This window comes from Piliocolobus tephrosceles, chromosome 1 (genome assembly GCF_002776525.5).
Source record: "Piliocolobus tephrosceles isolate RC106 chromosome 1, ASM277652v3, whole genome shotgun sequence".
NCBI lineage: Eukaryota > Metazoa > Chordata > Mammalia > Primates > Cercopithecidae > Piliocolobus > Piliocolobus tephrosceles.
The window spans coordinates 6,752,112-6,776,934 of NC_045434.1; the positions used below are offsets into that span (position 1 = coordinate 6,752,112).

Sequence of the window (24,823 nt, forward strand, 5' to 3'; positions counted from 1 at the left end):
TCCTTCCTTCCTTCCTTCCTTCCTTCCTTCCTTCCTTCCTTCCTTCCCTTCATTCCTTCCTTTCTCTCTCTCTTTCTTTCTCTCTCCCCCTCCCTCTCTCTCTCTTTTCTTTTCTTTTCTTCCTTCTTTTCTTTTCTTTCTTTCACAATGCATAATTATTTATTCCTAAACACTTTAGTTTAGTTTTCTATTTTTTAAAAAATTTAAATGGAATCCTTTAGCTTGGGTTAATTTGTGTCTGCCTTCTGTTCAACACTGTATTTTTGAGATTTACCCATTTCTATGCATAATTAATTTATTCATTTTTATTGTATTCTGTAGTATGAATATACCAAGAGTTATGGAGCCATTCCACAACTGGTGGACATTGAGATTGTTTCCAGTTCTGAGCTGTTGTGAATAATGTAGCTAGAAACATTCTCTTACATGTCTCTTGGTATACATGTGCACATATTTCTGTTAGATATACACCTAGGAGTGGAACTGCTGAGTCGCAGAATGTTTGTTTGACAATGTTAGTAGATAGTATCAAATTGTTTCCCAAAATGCCTCAACCAATTTACAGGTCCGCCAGAAGTACACAAGAATTGCTGTTGTTGCACGTCCTTGCTGACATTTGGTATTGTTTGTCCTTTTAAATAATTCTGAGGGTTTTGTAGTGGTATCATGTGTGTGTGTGTGTGTGTGTGTGTACTTATTTTTTTTAACAGACTTTATTTTTTAGAACAATTTTTTTTTTTTTTTTTTTGAGACAGAGTCTCACTCTATCGCCCAGGCTGGAGTGCAGTGGCCGGATCTCAGCTCACTGCAAGCTCCGCCTCCTGGGTTTACGCCATTCTCCTGCCTCAGCCTCCCTACTAGCTGGGACTACAGGCGCCCGTCACCACGCCCGGCTAGTTTTTTGTATTTATTTTTTAGAACAATTTTAGTGCATAGCCTTTCCCAATATCAGCATCTTCTACCAGAGTGATAATTTGTTCCAAGTGATGAACCTACACTGACACGTCTTTATTATCCAAAGTCCATAGTCTCTGTGTTGAGGCTCACACTTGGTGTTGTACATTCTGAATTTGAACATGTATGAAATATTTGTATTCACCATTGTAGCGCGATGCAGAGTAGTTTCACTGCCCTAAAAATCTGTGCTTCAGCTATTCATCACTCCCTCACTCCCTAACTTCTGGCTGCCATTGATCTTTTGACTGTTTCCATACTTTTGCCTTTTCCAGAATGCCAAATAGTTGGAATCATACAGTGTGCAGCCTTTTCAGAGTGGCTTCTTTCACTTACTTATATGCATTTACATTTCCTCCTATCTTTTTATGGCTTGATAGTTCCTTTCCTTTTAGTGCAGAATAATATTTCATTGTCTGGTTGTACTGGTTTATCTATTCACCTACTGAAGGACATTTTCATTGCTTCCAAATTATGGCAGTTATGGATAAAGATGCTATAAACATCAGCATGCAGGTTTTTGTGTGGGAATAATTTTTCAGCTCTTTTGGGTAAATAACAAGAAGTGTAATTGCTGTATCATGTGGTAAGAGTATATTTAGTTTTCTAAAAAACTGCCAAATCGTCTTCCAAAGTGGTTGTACCATTTTGCGTTCCCGGCAGCAATGAATCAGAGTTCTTGTTGCTTTACATCCCCACCAGCATTTGGTGGTATCAGTGTTCTGGATTTTGGTCCTTCCAATACATGTATAATGCTATCTCGTTGTTTTAATTAGTATTTCATTGATGACATACGATGTTGAGTATCTTTTCATTTGCTCATTTGCCAACTGTATATCTTCCTTGATGAGATGTCTGTTAAAGTCTTTGGCTCATTTTAAAATTGAGTTGTTTGTTTTCTTACCATTGGGTTTTTTGTTTGTCTTTTTGGAGATGGAGTCTAACTCTGTCACCCTGGCTGGAATGCAGTGGTGCGATCTCAGCTCACTGCCACTGCAACCTCTGCCTCCCAGGTTCAAGTGATTCTCCTGCCTCAGCCTCCCCAGTAGCTGGGACTACAGGGACACACCACCATGCCTGGCTAATTTTTGTACTTTTAGGAGAGATGGGGTTTCACCATGTTGAACAGACTGGATTTGAACATCTGACCTCAGGCGAGCTGCCCACCTTGGCCTCCCAAAGTGCTGAGATTACAGGTGTGAACCACCATGCCCAGCGCACTGTAGAATGTTATTTATATGTATTTATTTTGAGGCAGAGTCTTGCTTGGTTACCCAAGCCGGAGTGCAGCAGTGCAATCTTGGCTCACTGTCACTGCAGCCTGTGTCTTCCAGATTCAAGCAGTTCTCCTGCCTCAGCCTGCCGAGTAGCTGGGACTACAGGTATGTGTCACCATAACCGGTAATTTTTGTATTTTTAGTAGAGATGGGGTCACCATGTTGGCCAGGCTGGTCTCAAACTCCTGGCCTTAAGTGATCCATCCGTCTTGGCCTCCCAAAGTGCTGGGATTATAGGCCTGAGCCACCATGACTGGCACTGTGGAGTTTTAATAGTTCTTCTTATATATTACATAACAGTTCTTTATCAGAAGTGTCTTTTGCAAATATTTTCTCCCAGTCTTTGTCTTGTCTTTTCATTCTCTTGACAGTGTCTCTTACAGGGCAGATAATTTTAATCTTAATGAAGTGCAGTTTACAAAGCCAGGCACGGTGGCTTGTGCCTATAATACTAGCACTTTGGGAGGCCAAGGTGGACAGATTGCCTGAGCTCAGGAGTTTGAGACCAGCCTGGGCAACATGGCGAAACCCTGTCTCTACTAAAATGCAAACAAGTAGCAGGGTGTGGTGGCATACGCCTATAGTCCCAGCTACTTAGGAGGCTGAGGCACAAGAATTGCTTGAACCCAAGAAGTGGAGGTTGCAGTGAGCCGAGATTGTGCCATTGCACTCCAGCCAGGTGACACAGCAAGACTCTGTCTCCAAAAAAAAAAAAAAAAAAAGAATCTATTTATGAGGTATAGTTTATCAATTCCTTATTTCATAGATTATGTCTTTGGTGTTGTATCTAAAAACATCATTATCAAATTGAAGGAAATTTAAAATTTCTCCTGTTACCTTCTAGGAGTTTTACAGTTTTACATCTTACAATTAGGCTTATAATCCATTTTGAGCTAATTTTTGGGAAGGATGTAAGGTTGCATTTGAATTCATTTTTTGCACGTGGATGTCCAGTTGTTCCAGCACTATGTGTGGAAGTCTATCTTTTTCTCCATTGTGTTATCTTTGCTCCTTTGTCAAAGATCAGTTGACTGTATTTATGTGGGTCTGGTTCTGGGCTCTCTATTCTGTCCCATTCATCTATTTCTTTTTTTTTTTTTTGAGACGGAGTCTCTGTCCCCCAGGCTGGAGTGCAGTGGCGCGATCTCCACTCACTGCGAGCTCTGCCTCCCGGGTTCACGCCATTCTCCTGCCTCAGCCTCCCATGTAGCTGGGACTACAGGTGCCCACCACTGCGCCTGGCTAATTTTTGTATTTTTAGTAGAGACGGGGTTTCACCATGTTAGCCAGGATGGTCTCGATCTCCTGACCTCGTGATCCGCCTGTCTCGGCCTCAGCCTCTCAAAGTGCTAGAATTACAGGCGTGAGCCACCGCGCCCGGCCTGATCTATTTCTTAAGTCTGTTGCCAGTACCACACTGTCTTGATCACGATAGCTTTATACTAAGTCTTGATATCAGTCCCCCAACTTTATTCTTCTTCTTCAATATTGTGTTTGCTATTCTGTGTCTTTTGCTTCTCCAAATTAGCTTTAGAACCACTTTCTCAATATCCCCAGAGTAGTTTTCTGGGGTTTTGGTTGGGATTGCATTGAATTTTTAGATCAAGTTGGGAAAAACTGACATCTTGATGATATTGAATCTTCTTACCCATGAACATGGAATATTTCTCCTTTATTTAGTTACGTGATTTCTTTCATCAGAGTTTTGGGGTTTTCCTCATATAGTTCTTCTACATATTTTGTTAGGTTTTTGCCTAAGTATCGTGTTTTTAATTTCAATTCCACGTGTTCATTGCTGGTAAATAGGGAAGCAGTTGACTTTTGCATATTAATCTTGTATCCTACAACCTTGGGTATAATTGATTATTAGTCCCAGGAGTTTGTTTTTGTTTTTGGTTGATTATTTCATCTAATATGGTTCTGATTAGCATTACCTTGATTAGTGGTAAGAAAGTTGAGCACTTTTTAATACATGTATTGGCTATTTGTATAGCCTCTTCTCTGAAGTGTCAGTTCATGTTTTTTTTTTTTTTTTTGCCTATCCTAGTGGATTGCCTTGATTTTTCTTATTGGTTTGTTGGAGTTCTTTATATATTTTAGATATAAGTCCTTTCTTAGTTACAGGTAACAAAAATCTCTGCCATTCTACAGCTTGCCTTTTTTCTTTCTTTGGTACAGGAATTTTAAACTGTAATATAATTCAATTTACCTATCTTTTCTTTTGTATTCAGTGGTTCAAGAGATCTTGTTGATTCCATTTTTACCTTCTTGAAACCATCAGATCATTATGTGAAGAACTGTGGTCTTGCCTCTTTGTGTTTTTGTTTTGTGTTTGAGACAGGGTTTTGCTGACTCACTCAGGCTGGTGTGCAGTGGTGCAATCTCAGCTCACTGCAGCCTTGACACCCCAGGCCCAATGATCCTCCCATCTCAGCATCTCCAGCAGCTGGAACTATAGGCCTGTGCCACCACACCAAGGTAATTTGTGTATTTACTGTGGAGACAGAGTTTTGCCTAGGCTGGTCTCAAACTTCTGAGCTCAAGCGATCCTTCCACTACAGCCTCCCCAAGTTCTGGAATTACATGTGCGAGCACAGTAATCTGGCCCCTTGGCTCTTTGGAGAGGAGAGATCACACAGAAAGAGAAGTCCAGTCAGCAGTCAGCATCAAACACAAGGAGGCCATCTTAGACCATTTAGACACTCACTGCAGTTGTGTGAGTGGCACCAGGTGAGACCAGAAGAAATGCCCAGGTGGGGCCAGCCCAAATTGCTAACCCACAGAGTTATGAGCAAATAAATGATTGCTGTTTCAAGCCACTCAGTTTTTTTGATTGTTATGCAGCAATACATAACTAGTATAGAAAGAACTTACATCTTTACAATATTGAATCCTCAAAGCCATGAACATAAATATACCTTTGCATTTAGATAGAATTCCTCAAAGTTTTCTCTAAAATGTTATAATGATTTCTTCATTAGACTTTTTTCCCTCCTCTCTTTTAATATGGAAAAAATGAAAACAGAGAATTTGAAAGAATTCCATAATGAATACCTATATTCCTACCACCTAGATTCCATAATTAATGTGGTTGTAGATATGCTGTAACACATATCCATCTATCAGCCCAGCCCTCTATCCATTAGTTCATCTTATTTTTTTGATTCATTTCAAAGTAAGTTGAAGACACTAGTAATCCTATTAGCATGCATATCAATGAGAATATTAGTTTACAGTTCTTAATTTTTTGAAAAAATTCACATACAATGAAATGCAGAAATATTCAATAAATTTTGAAATGCACACCTAGCTGTATAACCCAAACATTATTAAAATGAAAAACATTACCATTCAACCCAGAAAGTTCTTTCGTACCCCTTCTAAATCTCTAAATCTGTCTGTGACATTTGCCCTCTCTCCCAGAGGCCACCATTGTTTTAATTTTTTAAACTGAATATTAGTCTTCCCTGTTGTAGAATTTTGTAAACATGGAATCATACAACATGTATTCTTTCTGAAAAGTTCTTTTGACTTAACATATTCTTGAGATTGGTCTATGTTAATGCATGCATTAGCATTTTATTCGTTTTAATTGCTGAGGATTCCGTTGTCCTACCCTACCATAGTTTGTTTAGTCATTCTTCTGTTGTGGAAGCTAGGCTTTTTCCAATTTTGAGTTATTATTAATAAAACTGTTATAAAGACTCTTGTTTATTTTCTTAAAGTGTATTTTAATATTAATATGACTATATTGATTTTCTTAGGTTAGATTTTGCATCGTCTATCTTTTTTCGTTCTTTTAAGATTTTGGTGTCCTTGTATGTTAGATGTGTTTATTATAAACAACATTTAGTTGGGATTTTGTGTTTTAATCCATTCTGGCAACCTTTTAAATTTGCATACTTAACCTATTAACCTATTAAAGGTTTCATAATTATTGATATATTTAAGGTTAAATCTACCATGTTACTATGCTTTTTCTATTTCTTGACCCATTTTTCTTCCTTTCTTTGCTGCCTTTTATATTTATCTGGAGTCATGTCTGGACTACGTGTGAATAAACTTAGGACATTTTCTTCCAGATAACAGTTCTCTAAATGAAGAAGACAAACATCTAGAGATATGACTGGCCCTTTTTTCTTTTTAATAATAATTCTCTTGGTACAACACATAGCATGACCTAAAAGTGTCTCTTACTGCACATGTCCTGACAGTCATTCTGGCTCTGGAGTAAGGTGACCGGTGGGAGGAAGTGGAAAGCTAAACATTGATAAGCATATGATTTTAGACCTACCAATGCTGTTTATTTCATTTGTTTTCTTATGTGTCGGTCTGCTGATAGTAAATGAGAAACACTGCCTAAACTTCTGGCTGCTTGCTCCTTGCTTGGTATTCAGGTCACCAGAACTCCCTAAAGAATCTTCCCCATCAGTAGGATGGCCTGACACCAGAAATGACTGATAGTGTCTGCTGGTTTCTCCCTCTCATCCTGAAATAAAGAGGAGGTATCATCCAAACGTTGCCATTTTATGTGCAGCAGCCATTTCTGATTTTTTCTTCTTACTTGGGTATAGCAGGGAAGAAGGAAGAAGCCAGATTTATTTGTGGGACTAAATTTTTTTTCAAACTTCTTCTTCGTGATACCTGTGAAATAAAGAGCATGTCAGTTAGTAACTGGCATTATAGCGACAAACACAGTTTTCCAGAGTCAAGTCGTATTGCTAATTTACATAGAGATTTTAATCCTCCTAGAAAAAAATGAATAGTTATTTACTTAACAATCCTATGGGACTTCAGGATAAAAGTGTGTTAAAAGTAGGAGGTGGGGCTCCTGAAGGATGCGGTGGACAAGCAGAAGCTGAAGAGCTACTTGACTGGACAGGTATCCATTCTGGGACTCAGCTGCAGTGTGGAAAGGGTTGGGTCAAAACACAACAAGACTTGGTTAATTAATAATTAATATTGTGTATGTCCTGCCGAAGCAAGCACAATTAATAATTAATATTGTAGATTAATAACATCAGAGTCCATTGGCTCGTAGGAAAATAAAATCAAGTAATTATCAGTCACACAAATGAGGAATAAAAGGTTGGTTTTTGTTGTGTTCTACTTTGTTCTGGGACAGGATCTTGCTCTGTCACCCAGGCTAGAGTGCAGTGGCACCATCACAGCTCACTGCAGCCTCAACCCCTGGGCTCAAGCAATCCTCCCATCTTAACCTCCCAAGTAACTGGGACCACAGGCGTATGTCACCACATCCAGCTAATAAAAGTTTGTTTTGCATTGATTATTTTTGGAAGAAATAGGTATAAAGTTTAATTTGGTTTAAAAATTCATATCAGTAATGTTCAACCAATATTCATAATACATGTTAATTTGATTTTATGGTCTATGATGGGGAAGAAGAAAGAAAGAAAAAAAAGGGAAGAGGAGACGTAGAGAGTTGTAAGGAAAGGGAGAAGAGTGAGCTCCTAAGGTCAAGATTCAACCACTTATAGGGCCCAGGTTAACAAACAGGAACTCGAGCATCCTAGAGGCAACCATTCTGAGATGAAACAACAGGCACTTCCTGCAGGCCAAACAGGACTGCCAGGACCACATGACAGGGGCTGATGGGACCAGCACACAAACACTTACAGTAGGATCCTTTAAGCTTGAACATTAACAGGTCACATGACTACTCCTCTTTCTCCCACAGACAAGGTAGGAGGCTTAGCTCCCTGATCAACCTGCTAAACCCCAGCAGAGGGAACTTCCCAGGCTGCACAGATCTTTCTTTTATTTTCTCTTTTTCTTTTTCTACTTGTTTTGAAAGCTAATTCATGCCTGTAGTCCCAGCTACTCGGGAGGCTGAGGCAGGAGAATGGCGTGAACCCGGGAGGCGGAGCCTGCAGTGAGCGGAGATCGCGCCACTGCACTCCAGCCTGGGTGACAGAGCGAGACTGCGTCTAAAAAAAAAACCCTAATTCACTATTTCATTCAGCAAATGTTTCTGCAGTGTCTCTTATGTTCTAGACATTGGCACTGCAGCAGAGAGTAAGTTAGGCAAAGTTTCTGCCTCCATGGATCTTACATTCTAGTGGGATAAAGGCAATAAAAACGACTTTTTAGGGGAACAATGATGCTATATGAAAAATACTTTTGGAAAAAATGAATTTTTATATGATATAATGTCATGTAGTCATCAGAGTTGTGAAAAAATTAAATCAGTGAGGAGACTGAAAAAGATGGGAAGGGTGGTGCTCTCTAATGTTCATTAATTGTTAATTCTCATAAGGTTATTCTGACCAGGAGAGACCTAGCAGCTCACCCATCTCTGAATTATACTGCATTGCATTTAAGTGTCCAGGCTCTGAAGTTAAGTGACTGGGTTTATCCCAGCTCTATGACTTGCTTCTTTTGGAATCTCAGAGGAATCAGTTATCCTCTGTGTTTCAGTTTTCTTAATTGTAACAGGAGGATGATCATTGCAACTATCTCAAAGTGTCGTTGCAAAGATGAAATGAAAGAGGGCATAGCAAGTGCACAGTATCATTCTGGGCAACATTGATTTGAAAACAAAGGTTTGCTGTTATCGTTAGAAATATTACTGAGTTACAGTTTATATATTCTTTTCACCTAAAATAAAATTGTGAGAATTTATCTGTCATTAAATACCTTTTTTTTTTTTTTCTTTTGAGACAGAGTTTTGTTCTGTCACCCAGGCTGAAATGCTTTGGCACGGTCTTGGCTCACTGCAACGGCCACTTTCCAGGCTCAAGCGATCCTCTCACCTCAGCCTCCCAAGTAGCTGGGACTACAGGTGCGCACCACCACACCTGGCTAATTTTTGTATTTCTTTTTTTTTGGAGAGACAAGGTCTCACTGTGTTTCCGAGACTGGTCTCAAACTCCTGGATTCAATCAATCCAACTGCCTCAGCCTCCCAAAGTGCTGGGATTACAGGCATGACCCATTGTGCCTGGCCTGTCATTAAATACTTCGGAAAAACTGTGGAGTATGTTATCACATATACCATCTTTCACTTAGCCATTTTTGCATGATTGGACATGTTGCCACAATTTTGAAAATGGGTTACGCTTTCCAAAGTTCACTTTCTTCCCTTCTCTTCCTACATTTAAATGGAAAAGGAAATATAAACTCATGTTCTGATTTATCTTTTGTGTACCATGATTAATATTTTATAATGTGTTGTTTAATTCTAAAGAGATGTGTACATGATTTAAAGAAGTTCACATTCAGAATTAGCATTTCTATATTTAAAAATAATAAGTCAAAAGAGACTAAAATATCTGTTATTGAACCTTTTACTCAAAGGACTTTCTTCCAACTGTACTTTAAGTTCCTTAATCTATAAATAGATTCCTGGTGCCCGGGACAGTGCAGGGGACGTGATGAATATTTTAAGGTATTCCATAAATATTTGTTTCATTAAAGTGAAATTTCTCCGCCTAAATTTCTGGGGTGGTTTTATGCCTGCAATTTTGGAAGTGTTTTTATGAAAATAGGCATTTGGTGTCTAACTATTGGTTTTATTTCATCCCTTATTTTTCCATTTAGGCTCTTTGGAGTTCTAAAATTGTAGACAGGTAGCATAGTGGTGCTTTAATCTATCCCAGTTTCTAGATTTTGTCATCTTACTAAGTGCACAATTTTTTAACAGGGTCTTAATTTTATATTGGAAACCAATTTTGACACCCTGACTTGACTACTTCCTTTAGTAAACCTGAAGAGAGTTTTATGTGAGGATTTTTCAATTTGAGCAAATTAAGGCATCTGTTTTCTATAAACAAATGAAGACATCTATTCCTTTTGTCTTTCCGGTGTGATCAACAATCTATCAGAGTGATTAAGAGAAAATAAAGGACCTGTCAGAACATCAGGTTATTAGACATCTTAAAAATGTCTTTATGTTTGGATAATTTATCATTCTTTATGATCGCTAATAAAATTAATTATAGTAGAGTCAAACTGTGGTTATTGGAGTGTAGATTAGTCTTCATGTAGATTAACTGTGAATAATTTTTAATTCCATATTGTTTTCCCCCGGTACCTAAGACATATTTAGCCATTTTCTTTCTGTCACTTAGTATTTACTTAAAGAATGTAAATTATATAACATCAGATGAGATAAAATTTAAGTAAGAGTGCAAATAGGCATAAAGTACATGAATTATAAAATGTAATGCATATATTCACAGAGTCGTGCAGAAAAAAAATACAAATACTTTCTTTATTACCTTTCAGTTTTGGATTTTTTTTTCATTTCCACGTCTCTAGACAAGGTTTTGGATTATTTATACAACTGTGTTTTGTCAGTTACATAAAACAATTAAAAGTAAATGATATTTTTTAACAGAAAATTCTTCTAATACCAAAAATTCTTACTCAAATAATTGTCAGAGTTGATGATTAACAGAAATTATTCATATTCTCCTTAAGTGCACAAGCTAACAATATTATGGCAAAGTTTTCAATATTAAACAAAGCAACTTTGAATATCGTTGTTGTTGTTATCAGTATTTATCTATTACTGAATTAGGCACAATCAATAAAGGCCAACTCCTTTTTAATTTTAATCTGACTTCATAGAAAGGAGACTTATAAAAAATTACAATGTGCTATATCTTCCTCCTAATGTTTGATCTATTTTAAAGACTGGATAAATGGCCACGGGTTAAGTTAGGCCCCTGAAAGCTTCTAGAACTAGTAGAAGAGTGATAGGTTATATAGTGATAGCAGTGTAGGCTATCGTGGTTTAATTGAATGAGCATGGAATTTGGAGTCAAGAGTGGATCTCAGCTTATCACTTTATTTGTATGTGATCTTTGGCACTTGACCTTACTTTAGACTCCATTTTTTCCCCAGCTCTAAGAGAGTATAATATTTTCTTTGTACTTACTGTGAAAATCAAATGGATAATTTATGAAATCACGGCAAACTATAAAGCACTGCATGTTCGTTATTTTTATTAATACTTCAGAGAAATTCTTGCAGCTCAGACAGAAACTGATCGATGTCATGGCTTTACTCTGTAGGTGCAACCAAATTAAGACGCAAGGATGCTTACACAGCCCTCCTCTATGTCCTCTATGTCGTGTCAAATCTCCTGGTTTCTAGAACAGCTCGGTGAATTTCAGTCATAAAGCTCTCGATAAGCTTCATTAGCTGAGGCTTATTGATCTTATTTGATTTTTCTCTCTCTCTATGTCCAGCAAATTCATGATTTTCATCTCACTGAGCTAAAACACACACATCTGGAATATTCATAAAAAGTATGAACTGAGGCTGGGATCGGTGCCTCATGCCTGTAATCCCAACACTTTGGGAGGCTGAGGTAGGTGGATCACCTGAGGTCAGGAGCTCAAGACCAGCCTGACCAACATGGAAAAACTCTGTCTCTACTAAAAAAAATACAAAATTAGCCAGACACAGTGGCACATGCCTGTAATCCCAGCTCCTTGGGAGGCTGAGGCAGAAGAATCGCTTGAACCTGGGAGGCGGAGGTTGCAGTTAGCTGAGATGGTGCCATTGCACTCCAGCCTGGGCAACAAGAGTGAAACTCCGCCTCAAAAAAAAAAAAAAAAGTATGAACTGAAATGATTTTAGGTTCAGAATGTTTCTGAAAGCAGAGACATATTTAAAAACAAACAAACAAACAAACAAACAAAACAAATAGGATACACTGAAATTGGAGTTAACTGTGGAATTAGTACTAACTTACTTTTTCATGTTGAACATGACCTCCCTTCTTCTTTCCTGGAATGCCATCTGAAGAGTCCTTTTGGGCTTCTACACCAATCAGTGGAAGAAATCTCAGACTAGTGGGGCTTGATATCTGGAAGCCAGAAATTAGTCAGTGAGACACACTCAAAGTGATGACTTCTGTAATATGAATTCAGGAATTGGGATGAGGAATGAGAAGGCCCAGCTGCTTCAAAATACACACCCCACTTCTTCCCAGTTGCTCAATATTAAACCTTTATTTTATTTTATTTTTTTATTTTTAAAATAGAGACAGGGTCCCATTATGTTGCCCAGGCTGGTCTCGAATTTCTGGGCTCAAGCAGTCTCCTTGCCTCTGCCTCCCAACATTCCGGGGTTACAGGTGTGAGACACTGCATTCAGTCTACCCTTTAGAAATTCACTATTAAATCTTGATAGTTCAGCCTTTAGCATCATCTGTTAGCTTACGTGTGATACCTATTACAACATGTTCTTAGGAAAGATAACATTTAAGCTGTAAGTTAATTTGAAATATTTGCTCTCTGGCTTATTATTTCTTGGGTTAATTAACTAGTTGTCTAACCAAGGTTACCTGGGGTGGAGACTTAAAGGATGGGTAAGGATTTGGAGGGAAACAAGAAATGAATGAATCCTGGGCAGGGGGGCAGCACAGGCACAGTTTCAGAGGTGTTGGAGAGACCAGTGATGCTTAAGGCATGGAAAGTAATTTCATATGGTTGGAATATAGGCAGAGTATGAGGAGAAGGTGGTGAAAAAAGAGGGTGGATCCTGGAGGTTGTATAAGCCAAGCAAAGGCATTTGGATTTTACCCTGTAGTTGATGAGCCACCAGAGTAACGTTCAAAGTAACCACCATGTGGTATAGCAGAGATGAGGGACCCAGTCATTGACACACACAGCCCAAGACTTTTCTGGGACTGCACATAATATGTTTTTGGAAGCAACGGTCCCCTTGACTGTATGATTTTCTCCAACCTTGCTTGGTAGCCCAGGAATGAGATGGCAGATCCCCTACTGTTCTGTGACCCTTCTACTCCTGGAAACTCCAACTCACCCTGTATATAGGCAAAGAGGCAAAAACAATCCCTGCCTCTCTGTTTTCAGTCACAAAACCTTCCAAGGGATCTCTTCGAATCTGCAAAACAAAGGGATGAATGTTTAATGAAAGGGGCACATCCTATCACTGGTAAAATACCTGGGTTCAAAGCCTGACTCTGTCACTTATTAGATGTGTGATCTTAGACAAGGGTGTTCCCTGTTACCTCGTTATGAGAATCAAATGAAATCATATGTAAAGGAAGGTGCTATTCAATTGTAAGGTTTAGTACCGCTGTATCATCATTCATGGTCACAATACATCAAAAAAGAAATGAACAGAAGAAGTGAATAGATAAATATTACCTAATTGAGAATGAAAAGGAATGGGCAAAATACGACTGCTGGTGAAAATCAGAGTCCTAAAGGAAAGGCATTTTAATTTAACTTTAGCATTCAACCTTTGTTGTTTTACCAACCAACTGAGGTAAAAAGAGAATAAAGCAGCCGGGCGCAGTGGCTCACGCCTGGAATCCCAGCGCTTTCGGAGGCCAAGGTGGGCAGATCATGAGGTCAAAAGATCAAGATCATCCTGACCAACATGGTGAAACCCTGTCTCTACTAAAAATACAAAAATTAGCTGGGCATGGTGGTGGGTGCCTGTAGTCCCAGCTACTTGGGAGGCTGAGGCAGCAGAATCGCTTGAACGTGGGTGGCGGAGGTTGCAGTGAACTGAGATCACACTGCTGCACTCCAGCCTGGGTGACAGAGTGAGACTCTGTCTCAAAAAAAAAGAGTAAAGCTTATAATATGTGGGGCCTTCAATTATTTCATTTCAAGGGCTCTAAAATCCATTATAAAGATTTCTCCAAATTTACTTAATGTTTCAGTTAAGTTACTTGAAAAATGATTTCTTATCACTAAATTGAAAGAGAATGTTAAAAGTGAATTCCAATCTTTATTTCTAGGTTGTACTATTTTAGTCCTATTCAACAAAATTGAGTATCTGTTACAGGCTATGCGTGTATCTTTGCTCATAAAGAGCTTATGATTTAGTGGTAGGGATGGGAAGTAGAGGTAATTATACAAATAATTCATTTTTTTTTTATTCTTGAGAAAGAGTTTTGCTCTTGTTGCCCAGGCTGGAGTGCAATGGTGTGACGTCGGCTCACTGCAACCTCTGCCTCCTGAGTTCAAGGGATTCTCCTGCCTCAGCCTCCCGAGTAGCTAGGATTACAGGCGGCCGCCACCATGCCCAGCTAATTTTTGTGTTTGTAGTAGAGACAGGTTTCACCATGTTGGCCAGGCTGGTCTCAAACTCCTGACCTCAGGTGATCCACCCGTCTCAGCCTCCCAAAGTGTTGAGATTACAGGCATGAGCCACCCCACCCAGCTGAATAATTCTATCTTTTTTTTTTTTTTTTTTTTTTTTGAGGCGGAGTCTCGCTCTGTCACCCAGGCTGGAGTGCAGTGGCGGGATCTCGGCTCACTGCAAGCTCCACCTCCTGGATTCACGCCATTCTCCTGCCTCAGCCTCCCTAGTAGCTGGGACTATAGGTGCCCGCCACTACACCCGGCTAATTTTTTGTGTTTTTAGTAGAGACGGGGTTTCACCAAGTTAGCCAGGATGGGAATAATTCTATCTTAATATAGAACACGATAATAGAACATGTTATGAGACATGAAGCAGGGAGACATGGGGCCTTTGGTGAAAGTGGAACTAATGTTTATTGAGAAACTAAAATGTACCTGGTATGTATTTTCTCATTTAATTCTCACAAAAACCCTTTGAAGGATTTTCAGATGAGGAAAGAAAGAAGGAACTTATCTAAAATTAAATCTAAATCTGTTAGATTCCACGTCTTGTGGCTTCCCTCCTTATCATCCTGTCTTGAGGGAAAAGAAGGTACCGCAGCTCCATTTGGACAGAAAGGTAAAGCTTTTGAAAATTGTTCCATTTGAAAAGAATTGAAGATTAAATATTTATTAAATGTGAGGTAGATACTGTTAAAAAATAATGACATACTGAACGTTCAGTAGATGCTTGTGAATCTGCTGCCTGTTTGACAAATTGGAACAACACCCCCAACTTTGAGCTTCTCCGTATGTGAAGCTCTCCCTCACCTCACTCCTGCTCATCTACCCTCAGACATAAATGACAGTCCAGAATTCTGCGTTTCTAATTATCTTGCTTTTGTTGATATAATTTTACCTTATACATGTTTCTTGCCCAAACATTTTGTTTCGTTTTACCTGTTTTTGACTGTTACGTAAATGAAATTGTTATGGATACACTTATGCAAAATTGTTCTCATTCAATGGTTGCTTCAAACCTTCATTCCTGTAGATGAGTGTTAGTCTCATTCATTTATTTTCACAGGCCTATAGTATTCCAATTTATGAATATGCCATAATTTATTTGCCCAATATCCTGTTGATGAGCACTTAGGCTGCTTTCAGGGGTTTGCTATTGCAAACTGCACTTCTCTGAGCATCCTGGTACCTGTCTCCTAAGGAGAAGTTCAAGTTTCCCCAAGGTATACATTTAATAGGATAGGACTGTTTTCATCTTTTCTAGATAATGCCACATTGCTTTCCACAGTGGTTCTACCAATTTACACCACTACCATCAGCATATTAGTGTTCTGATTGTGCCACAAAACACCAACCCTTGATCTTTTCAGACTTTTTGGTGTTTGTCAATCTGGCTTCTGTGGAGGAAGGGCTCCTATGGAGTCCTCCTCTGCCATCTTGCTCAGCCCCTTATTTTTTTTTTTTTTTTTTTTTTGAGACGGAGTCTCGCTCTGTCCCCCAGGCTGGAGTGCAGTGGCCGGATCTCAGTTCACTGCAAGCTCCGCCTCCCGGGTTCACGCCATTCTCCTGCCTCAGCCTCCCGAGTAGCTGGGACTACAGGCGCCCGCCACCTCGCCTGGCTAGATTTTTTTTGTATTTTTTAGTAGAGATGGGGTTTCACTGTGTTGGCCAGGATGGTCTTGATCTCCTGACCTCGTGATCCGCCCTTCTCGGCCTCCCAAAGTGCTGGGATTACAGGCTTGAGCCACCGGGCCCGGCTCAGCCCCTTATTTTAAACCATTTTGTTGAATTGTCTCTTTTTTCCTCACTGATTTTAAGAGTTCTTTCCATATCCTGTACAGTAACCTTTTTATATTTTTTATTATTATTTTTATTTTTATTTTATTTTATTTTATTTTTTTGAGATGGAGTATCACTCTGTCACCCAGGCTGGAGTGCAGTGGTGTGATCTCAGCTCACTGCAACCTCTGCCTCCTGGGTTCAAGCGATTCTCCTGCCTCAGCCTCCTGAGTAGCTGGGGTAGGTGCACACCACCATGTCCCACTGATTTTTTGTATTTTTAGTAGAGATGAGGTTTCACCGTGTTGGTCAGGATGGCCTCAATCTCCTGACCTCATGATCCGCCCACCTCGGCCTCCCAAAATGCTGGGATTACAGGCACGAGCCACCGTGTCTGGCCCCTGTATACTAACCTTTCCATGTGTTAGAAAGATAGGGTGGACTTGGACAGATGGAAGAGGACATCCCAGGAGAACTAAATTGTAGGGCAGAAGACAGAGAGGAATGCTCAGGAAACAGTAATTAGTTTGATTTGTAGAGGTGGGGTAACTGTAGGTTAGTAATGGGAGGTACATTTAGAAAGGTTCATTTGGTTTATTTTCTGGAAAACCTTGAGGAAATCAATTTTATTAATGCTAGACCTTAGCCTAAAGAATCATTTTATATCTGTTCTCTAGAAGTGTTAAAATTAGAAATAGAATGAACAGCAGTACACTTTTATCTTTTAATTCTGCACTGAAGGAAAATGTGTCTGTCTGTGAAAGGTAGAAGAACAGCTACCAAAGACATCTGCATCCTTTTCTCGTACTTCCTAACTTGTGAATATATTGCTTTACTTGGCAAAAGAGACTTTGCAGATATGATTAATGTTAAGTACCTTGAGACAAGGAGATGATGCTATATTCTCTAGGTAAGCCAAGTCTAATCACTTTAATCTTTTGTTGTTTTTTCTTTTTTTTTTTTCCAGACAGGGTCTCAGTCTTTCGCCCAAGCTAGAGTGAAGTAGTGGGATCATAGCTCACTGTAACCTCAAATTCCTGAGCTCAAGTGATCCTCCCACCTCAGCCTCCCAACTAGCTGGGACCACAGGTGCACTGTCACCATGCCCAGCTACTTTTAAAACACATTTTTAATAGACACATAGTCTCACTATGTTACCTAGACTGGTCTTGAACTCCTGGACTCAAGGGATCTTTCCACCGTGACCTCCCAACATGATGGGTTTACAGGCCACTGCGCCCAGCCCACATAAATATTTAAAAGCAGAGAATTTTTCCTGCTGGGTCAGAGGGTTATGTGACCACATAGTCAGAGAGAGGACACATTTCTGGCTTTTTTTTTTTTTTTTCTTTTTTTTTGAGACAGAGTCTCACTGTGTCACCCAGGCTGGAGTGCAGTGGTGTGATCTCAGCTCACTGCAACCTCCGCCTCCTGGGTTCAAGCGATTCTCATGCCTCAGCCTCCCACGTAGCTGGGACTACAGGCTCTTGTCACCATGCCTGGCTGATTTTTTTACTTTTAGTAGAGATTTTTTACTTTTACTTTTCGCCATGTTGACCAGGCTGGTCTCGAACTCCTGACCTCAGGGGATCCACGCACCTTGGACTCCCAAAGTTCTGAGATTACAGGGGTGAGCCACCATGTCGGGTCCATTTCTGGCTTTGAAGATGAAGGAAGGGAGCCACAAGCTAAGGAATACAGGCTTCTCTCTTACAGCCTCCAGAAAGAAACTCAGCTCAGGTGACGACGCCTCAGTGTAGCCCCCATGTAGAACTTTTGGCCTCCAAAATTGTAAGATAATTAATTTATATTGCTTAAGCCACTAAGTTTATGGTAATTTGTGATACCATCAATAAAAAATTAATATGTTGTATTACTAGACATATTTGAATTCAGAAAAACAAAAGCAAGGTTTTTGTTGTTGCTGCTGTTTTTTCTTTTTCTTTTTTTTTTTTAAGCTACCTTAGGAGAAGAAAGAGACTTGAAAAACTTGAAGTCCTGTTCCACTTGAAAGGCCTTGGGAGGTGTACGTTTGAAAAGCAAAGACATTGAGCTCATTTTTCTCCATCTGCATATAGATACAAGAATAAGTACATACCCATACTTTTTATTCTCTGCCAACTAAACAAAGATCCATTATGTCCTTCTCTGGTACCCACATTTCTTGGTTCCTATGGCATCAGTCCCAATGACAATATCTCTGAACCCAACTCTTATTCCACTTGGTTTCCCAAATATTCCTCTAAAGAAACCACAGCAACTCCTACTCAGCCAGAACATTCCATTTATTTATTTATTTATTTTTATATTTTTTGAGACAGGGTCTCGCTCTGTCACCCAGGATGGAGTGTAGTAGTGCAGTCTTGGCTCACTGCAACCTCCACCTCCCAGGTTCAAGTGATTCTTGTTCCTCAGCCTCTCAGGGAGCTGGGATTACAGATGCACGTCACCACGCCCAGCTACTTTTTATATTTTTATTAAAGATGGGGTTTTGCCCTGTTAGCCAGGCTGGTCTCGAACTCCTGACCTCAAGTGATCTGCCCAAGTCATCCTCCTAAAGTGCTGGGATTACAGGCCTGAGCCACTGTGCCCGGCCATTTCATGTATTTAAATTCACTAATAGCACTTGGGGAGTGGGAGGGGAAACTGTATATTAGGGACTAGGAAACCTCTTTTACCAGACCAGCGCTTGACTTTTGTATAGTTCAAGGAAGCTTCCCCTATAGTCAAAACTTAATTATGTATATATTTAGAAAGTCATAACTATTTTTTTTTTAACTTTTATTTAAGTTCAGTGGTACATGTGCAGGTTTGTTATTTTGGTAAACTCGTGTCATGGGGGTTTGTTACACAGATATTTCATCACCCAGGTATTAAGTCTAGTACCCGTTATTTTTCCTGATCCTCTCACTCCTCCCACCCTCCACCCTCAAGTAGGCCCCAGTGTGTGTTATTCCCCTCTATGTGTCCACGTGTTCTCATCATTTAGCTCCCACTTATGAGTGAGAACATGCAGTATTAGGTTTTCTGTTCCTGTATTAGTTTGCTAAGGATAATAGCCTCCAGCTCCGTTCGTGTTCCTGCAAAGGACATGATCTCATTCTTTTTTATGGGTGCATAGTATTTCATGGTGTATGTGTACCACACTTTCTTTATCCAGTCTACCACTGATGCACACCTAGGTTGATTCCATGTCTTTGCTATTGTGAATACTGCTGCAGTGAACATACACATGCATGTATCTTTATGGTAGAATGATTTATATTCCTTTGGGTTTATACCAAATAAAGAGATTGCTGGGTTGAATGATATTTCTGTTTAACATTTTCAAAAGACAAGAAATACTATGTCCTGAGATGAAGTCATTCTACAGAACAAGGCCCATTTTGCTACAGATAAGCCAAATATTATTTAGCAACAACAACATAACATGAGCACACATCCTATGCTAAAGCTGTGCCGTATCTACCATGCTCTTTCATGCTTCTGTATCTACCATTCACATCTGCTCCCTCTGTTCGTGATATTCTCCATTAGTCATTCTTTATTAGTTCCACAAATGTCTTTTGAGTGCCTGCTGTGTGGTGAGCACTGAGCTATGAACTGTTTTATACAGAGATGTATAAAACAAGGTCCTAGTCTTCAAGGGACTCACAGTATAGGGAAGAAGACACATATAGGCAAATTGGAATCCTGTCTTAAGTGCTAGGATATATGAACATTCAAGGTTAAGCAATTGCCCAAAGTAAAACTGAGCAACTTTGCTTGGTAAACTTGGCTGCATCTTGAAGCTTGGCTTACTACACCACCTCTTCCATCTTAGCCAGCCTCTTCTCCAGTGCTCCTTACTGGCCAGCCAAAGTAGTCCTTGAACACTCTGAAGGGATCACCTGGAACCCTTCTTGATTGTTTTCAAATTGTTCCTGCTTTGATCCAAATCCTGTGTGGCTTCTGATTTTTAGCTTCAATTCCTATTTAGAACCCTTCTACCATCTTTTGAATTAAGTAATGACATTGGGTCTTTCCAGCCTTGAGTGCACTTGGGATTTCCCTAAAGGACTTTAGCTTTGACATCCCTCTCTGATTCTTTCCATTTGGACTCATCTTCCTTGGCTCCCTTAGTGCTGGTCTGTGAGGTGTAACCAGTCCAGGCAGGTCCGGTCCCCTGAGGGCTAGACATTTTGACATTCACCATCTAGGGCTAAGCTCCGCTGATACTGAAAACTTAAGAGTCCTGAACTCTTCCATTGTGACAAAGGCCTAACCACATCTAAAACCAAGATTGAAGATTGCAAAAGCGGAAAATAGCTTCTCTCTCACATTCTGTACTCTATCCTTCCTCCCCTATGCCTTTAAGCATGGTCAGATTACCCCCACTAAGTCACTGCACCTTTGGTCTTCTTTGGTTAAATCCTGTTTGCCCTTCTGTTACTATCTTAAGAATCAGATGTTCCCAGAAGTACTATGAATTACAGCTTTGTCTACAAACAATACATCTCCCTTCCACTGGATTACAAAATTATTGAAAAGTTCTGGGCCTCTTGCCTTGAATCCACCATCTCAAGGACAGTGCCACAGCATCTCAACAGTTTGATTCTTGTACGCTTATCTAAAGAAGAGCTAATGGTCTTACTTTTCCCGGTCAAATATCAGAGGATATTCATATTTTTGCTTCTCTGTGAACTTGCTTTCTTCTTTTATTTCAATGGGATATTCAGTAACATCACAAGGCAAAATGAAATCACTTGTCTGTGATAATTCAAAGAGCCTTCGCTGTCCAAAATAGCCACAATAATGTCCGTTGAGGGCATGCCAGAGCCTGAGGGAAGGAAAAGGAAGGGAGGAAAAAGTAACTGGAAAATTTGGTCAAAGTTATTCTGTTCATTAGATCATTTATGTAAATTTGCGCTGGTCCATCAAGAAGTTCTTACTTGAGTTCAACACCCTGTCTATTAAATATTGTGGAGCTAATCAAAATGTAAACTTTTTTTTTTTTTTTGAGATGGAGTTTTGCTCTTGTCACCCAGGCCGGAGTACAATGGCACGATCTCGGCTCACTGCAACCTCTGCCTCCTGGGTTCAAGTGATTCTCCTGCCCCAGCTTCCCAAGTAGCTGAGATTACAAAAGCCTGCTACCATACTTGGCCAATTCTTGTATTTTTAGTAGAGATGGGGTTTCACCACATTGGCCAGGCTGGTCTCGAACTCCTGACCTTACATGATCTGCCCGCCTTGGCCTCCCAAAGTGCTGGGATTATAGGCATGAGCCACCATGTCCGGCCAACATTTTTTTTTTTTTGAGAAGGAGTCTCGCTCTGTCGCCCAGGCTGGAGTGGGCAGTGGCGCAATCACGGCTCACTGCAAGCTCCGCCTCCCGGATTCACGCCATTCTCCTGCCTCAGTCTCCGGAGTAGCTGGGACTACAGGTGCCCACCACCACGCCCGGCTAATCTTTTTTTTTTTTTTTTTTGTATTTTTAATAGAGATGGGCTTTCACTGTGTTAGCCAGGATGGTCTCGATCTCCTGACCTTGTGATCCACCTGCCTCAGCCTCCCAAAGTGCTGGGATTAATAGGTGTGAGCCACCGCGCCAGCCTCTGGTCAACATTTTTATCAGTTAGACTGTAGTCTGCAAACTCTTTGGGAAATATTAGTTTGCATCTGTACTTATGACACCCATTTGTCAAAGCCAGAAAACAAATGGGCAGTGTTATTTCAGGATAATAAAACTGCATTTGGTTGCTAAGGGTAATGGCCTCTAGCTCCATCCATGTCCCTGCAAAAGACATGATCTCCTTCTCTTTTATGGCTGCTTAGCATTCCATGGTGTATGTACACCACATTTGCTTTCTTTCTATTTTCTTTTGGGAAAATAACACTGCCCATTCAAGCTAATCAGAACCCTTGTTGACCAACAGTGTATTCGTTGAATTAGGTCTTAGAATGGGCTGTGTCTCAGCTGGCTACTTTTCAAATCAGCATCAACCGAACTTAAGGGAGGAGAGATCTCATGATGCTTTTACTACTAACAAATTCTCCTCAACCTCCATCCACAACTGCTACTATTGTGCAAATACCCTGCTAATTTTTACAACTGAGTTCTGAAATAGGACGGCAAGAAAAGTGACTCGTTATCCATATGCCTTGTTTCACTGCCACTTCATTCCAAGAGGTCCCTCTAAATAGCCCATGTGGTTGAAAGTAATACAGAGTATTATTAGCTGGAGTGTGCCCTAGGCCATATGGGAACATAAAATAGAGTTTGGAAGATCTTCCTTCTATTTCTTGATTTCAACCTCAGAGTGGCAAATGATGGAATTAATCATCATGAGCCCTGCAGCAATGACCTAAAAGGAGGAGGGCAAAGAAGCTAAAGAAACTAAGAGTAGATTCTGCAAAGTCTAAATAGCCTCCCACCTCAGAGAGGTAGATTCTGAGAAGGAGGCAGAAACAGAGGTATCTGTTTGGGACTTCTGCCACTTGACAGTGTCCTGATTAACATGAGCATCTTCTATCCCTTCCATGTATTAATTTTCCAGCCCTATAAAAATGTCATGGCCTGGCCAGAGCCTTTACCAAAGAGAAATAGACCAGCCCTTTAATAGGAAAAGTTAGAAGGGTGAGGGACTAACTTCAGAACAATTCTAAATTTATTCTGCTTTAGGCAGGACTGAAGAGATTGTAGTCTCCTAGTTTCAGTGTTTCCTGCTATGCATGGAGCTCTCCCAAATAACTGATCCTGCTTCTCAGCTTGATTTCCCGGGCCTCAGATATAGAACCTTAGCTACCTTGAGCCCCACTTTGCCTCCTTGAACTTTTGTCCAAAGACTGATCACCCATCCTGTATCCCAGAGTTCAGCCTCAGTTATGTTTGTTCCATATTTTAAAATCCAATCTTTTTGACAAACAAGATTTAGAATGTTGACACTGCCTAAGTCTTTAGAGAGTGGCAGCGAGTATTAGCAAAGGGACATGGCTGGGACCTAGGCGCTTTGAACTGAGTATCTAGGGAGATTTTCACTCTAAGAAACCATAAAAGTAATTTCTCCATGCCAAGGATAACTGGAGTGAGCAGTGCTATGGTGTGAATGTTTTTGTCCCCCTGCCAAATTCATATGTTGAAGCTTAATCCCCAAAGTGGTGATATTGATGTGAAATGGGACATGCTTAGGTCCCAAGGACTCAGCCTTCACGAATGGAATTAGTGTCTTTTAAGAGGCCCAAGAGAGCTTGTTTGCCTCTTCCGCCATGTAAGGACACAGCTAGAGGGCGTCGTTTACGAAGCAGAGAGCAAGCCCTCAGCAGACACTGAATCTGCCAGCGCCTTGATCTTGGCCCTCCCAAACTTCAGAACAGCGAGCAATACAGTCTGTTGTTTGTAAATCACCCAGTCTAAGGTATTTTGTTACAGCTGCCTGAACAGACCGAGACAGGCAGGGAATACCTTACAACAACAGTGGCATGTACATATGTGGTTGTGCCGTGTGTGTGCGTCTGTGTATGTGTTACAAACTCAAATGAACACTTCTGCTTGCAGGCAGCTGAAAATAAGCTGGAGCACAGACCAAGGGACTGAGTTGTTAAAAACATCTATAATAATGACATTTAATGTTCTTACTCTTTCCTGCAAATAAAACAGCAGATGTCCTTTCTTTTTTTTTTTTTTTTTGAGACAGAGTCTCGCTCTGTCACCCAGACTGGAGTGCAGTGACGCGATCTCGGCTCACTACGATCTCCACCTCCCAGGCTCAAGTGATTCTCCTACCTCAGGCTCCCAAGTAGCTGGGATTACAGGCACGTGCCACCACGCCTGGCTAATTTTTGTATTTTTAGTAGAGACAGGGTTTCACCATGTTGGTCAGGCTGGTCTCCAACTCCTGACCTTGTGATCCACCCGCCTTGGCCTCCCAAAGTGCTGGGATTACAGGCGTGAGCCACCACGCTCAGCCCAGATATCCTTTCTTACAGAGGAAGTAACTCTAACCTTTTGCCTCCAAATAGGACCTTACTCCTAAAGATTCACCTTGAGTTCAGCATTCTAAAGCTCTTTATCCTTCCACATTCTAAACCTTTTCCTCTTTTAGAGCCCTGTAGCTTAACGAGTGGTTCTAACATTCACCTAGTTGCATAAACCAGGTGTCATTCTTGACATTTATCACTTAGCTCCCCTTTGAATTAAAGTTCGTGTCTTCTTGATTTTACCTCCTGGATAGCTATCATCAAATCTAAACCACTTATTTCCAGACTCTTACCGCTCCTCTAATCCAAGCCATTACATTCACCCTGGACTTTAAACTGATCTCTTTGCTCTCACTTTTGTTGCCCTGCAATCTATTCCCCACCCATTACCTTCCAAAAATATAAATCACGTCATATTACTCCCCCACGTAAAATTCTGTGCAGAGGCTATTTCTTTCAGGGCAAAGATCCACATTCTTATCAGTGCCTCCTGTACACTGTATGACTTTGGTCTGTCTAACTCTCTAGCCTCAAGCCCACACAGTTAGCCAGGCTCTCTTGAATTTCAGTCCAGCAGCTTTTATGCAACATAAAATATTCCTTCCTTTTTGTTTTGATTACATTGAAATTCTCTAATGTACTTCAAAGCCTCTCTACCTCTCTTAATCTTACCTAACTTCATTCTTTTAAGGGGATAATTCATTACCATGATTTTAAGACATTTCAATATGCAGAAATTTGTTTCTAGAAATGCCATGAT

The 24,823-nt window shown here is 40.3% G+C and overlaps 1 protein-coding gene across 2 annotated transcripts in view; it reads right to left on the reverse strand.

The window, feature by feature from the left end:
• Nucleotides 1–5,257: 5,257 nt before the first annotated feature.
• The window catches only part of WDR64 (WD repeat domain 64), a 153,027-nt gene continuing 133,461 nt past the window's right edge, over nucleotides 5,258–24,823 (reverse strand). The window contains exons 24-28 of one of the 2 annotated variants that reach the window (XM_031935422.1): nucleotides 20,738–20,923; nucleotides 18,067–18,172; nucleotides 13,031–13,111; nucleotides 11,955–12,068; nucleotides 5,258–6,875 (exon numbers count right to left, since the gene is read on the reverse strand). In XM_031935422.1, the coding sequence (XP_031791282.1) occupies nucleotides 6,792–6,875; nucleotides 11,955–12,068; nucleotides 13,031–13,111; nucleotides 18,067–18,172; nucleotides 20,738–20,923 (571 nt within the window). In that variant the 3' untranslated portion in view covers nucleotides 5,258–6,791. The remainder of the gene's footprint in view (nucleotides 6,876–11,954; nucleotides 12,069–13,030; nucleotides 13,112–18,066; nucleotides 18,173–20,737; nucleotides 20,924–24,823) is intronic. The other variant, XM_023216182.2, reaches the window with a different exon arrangement.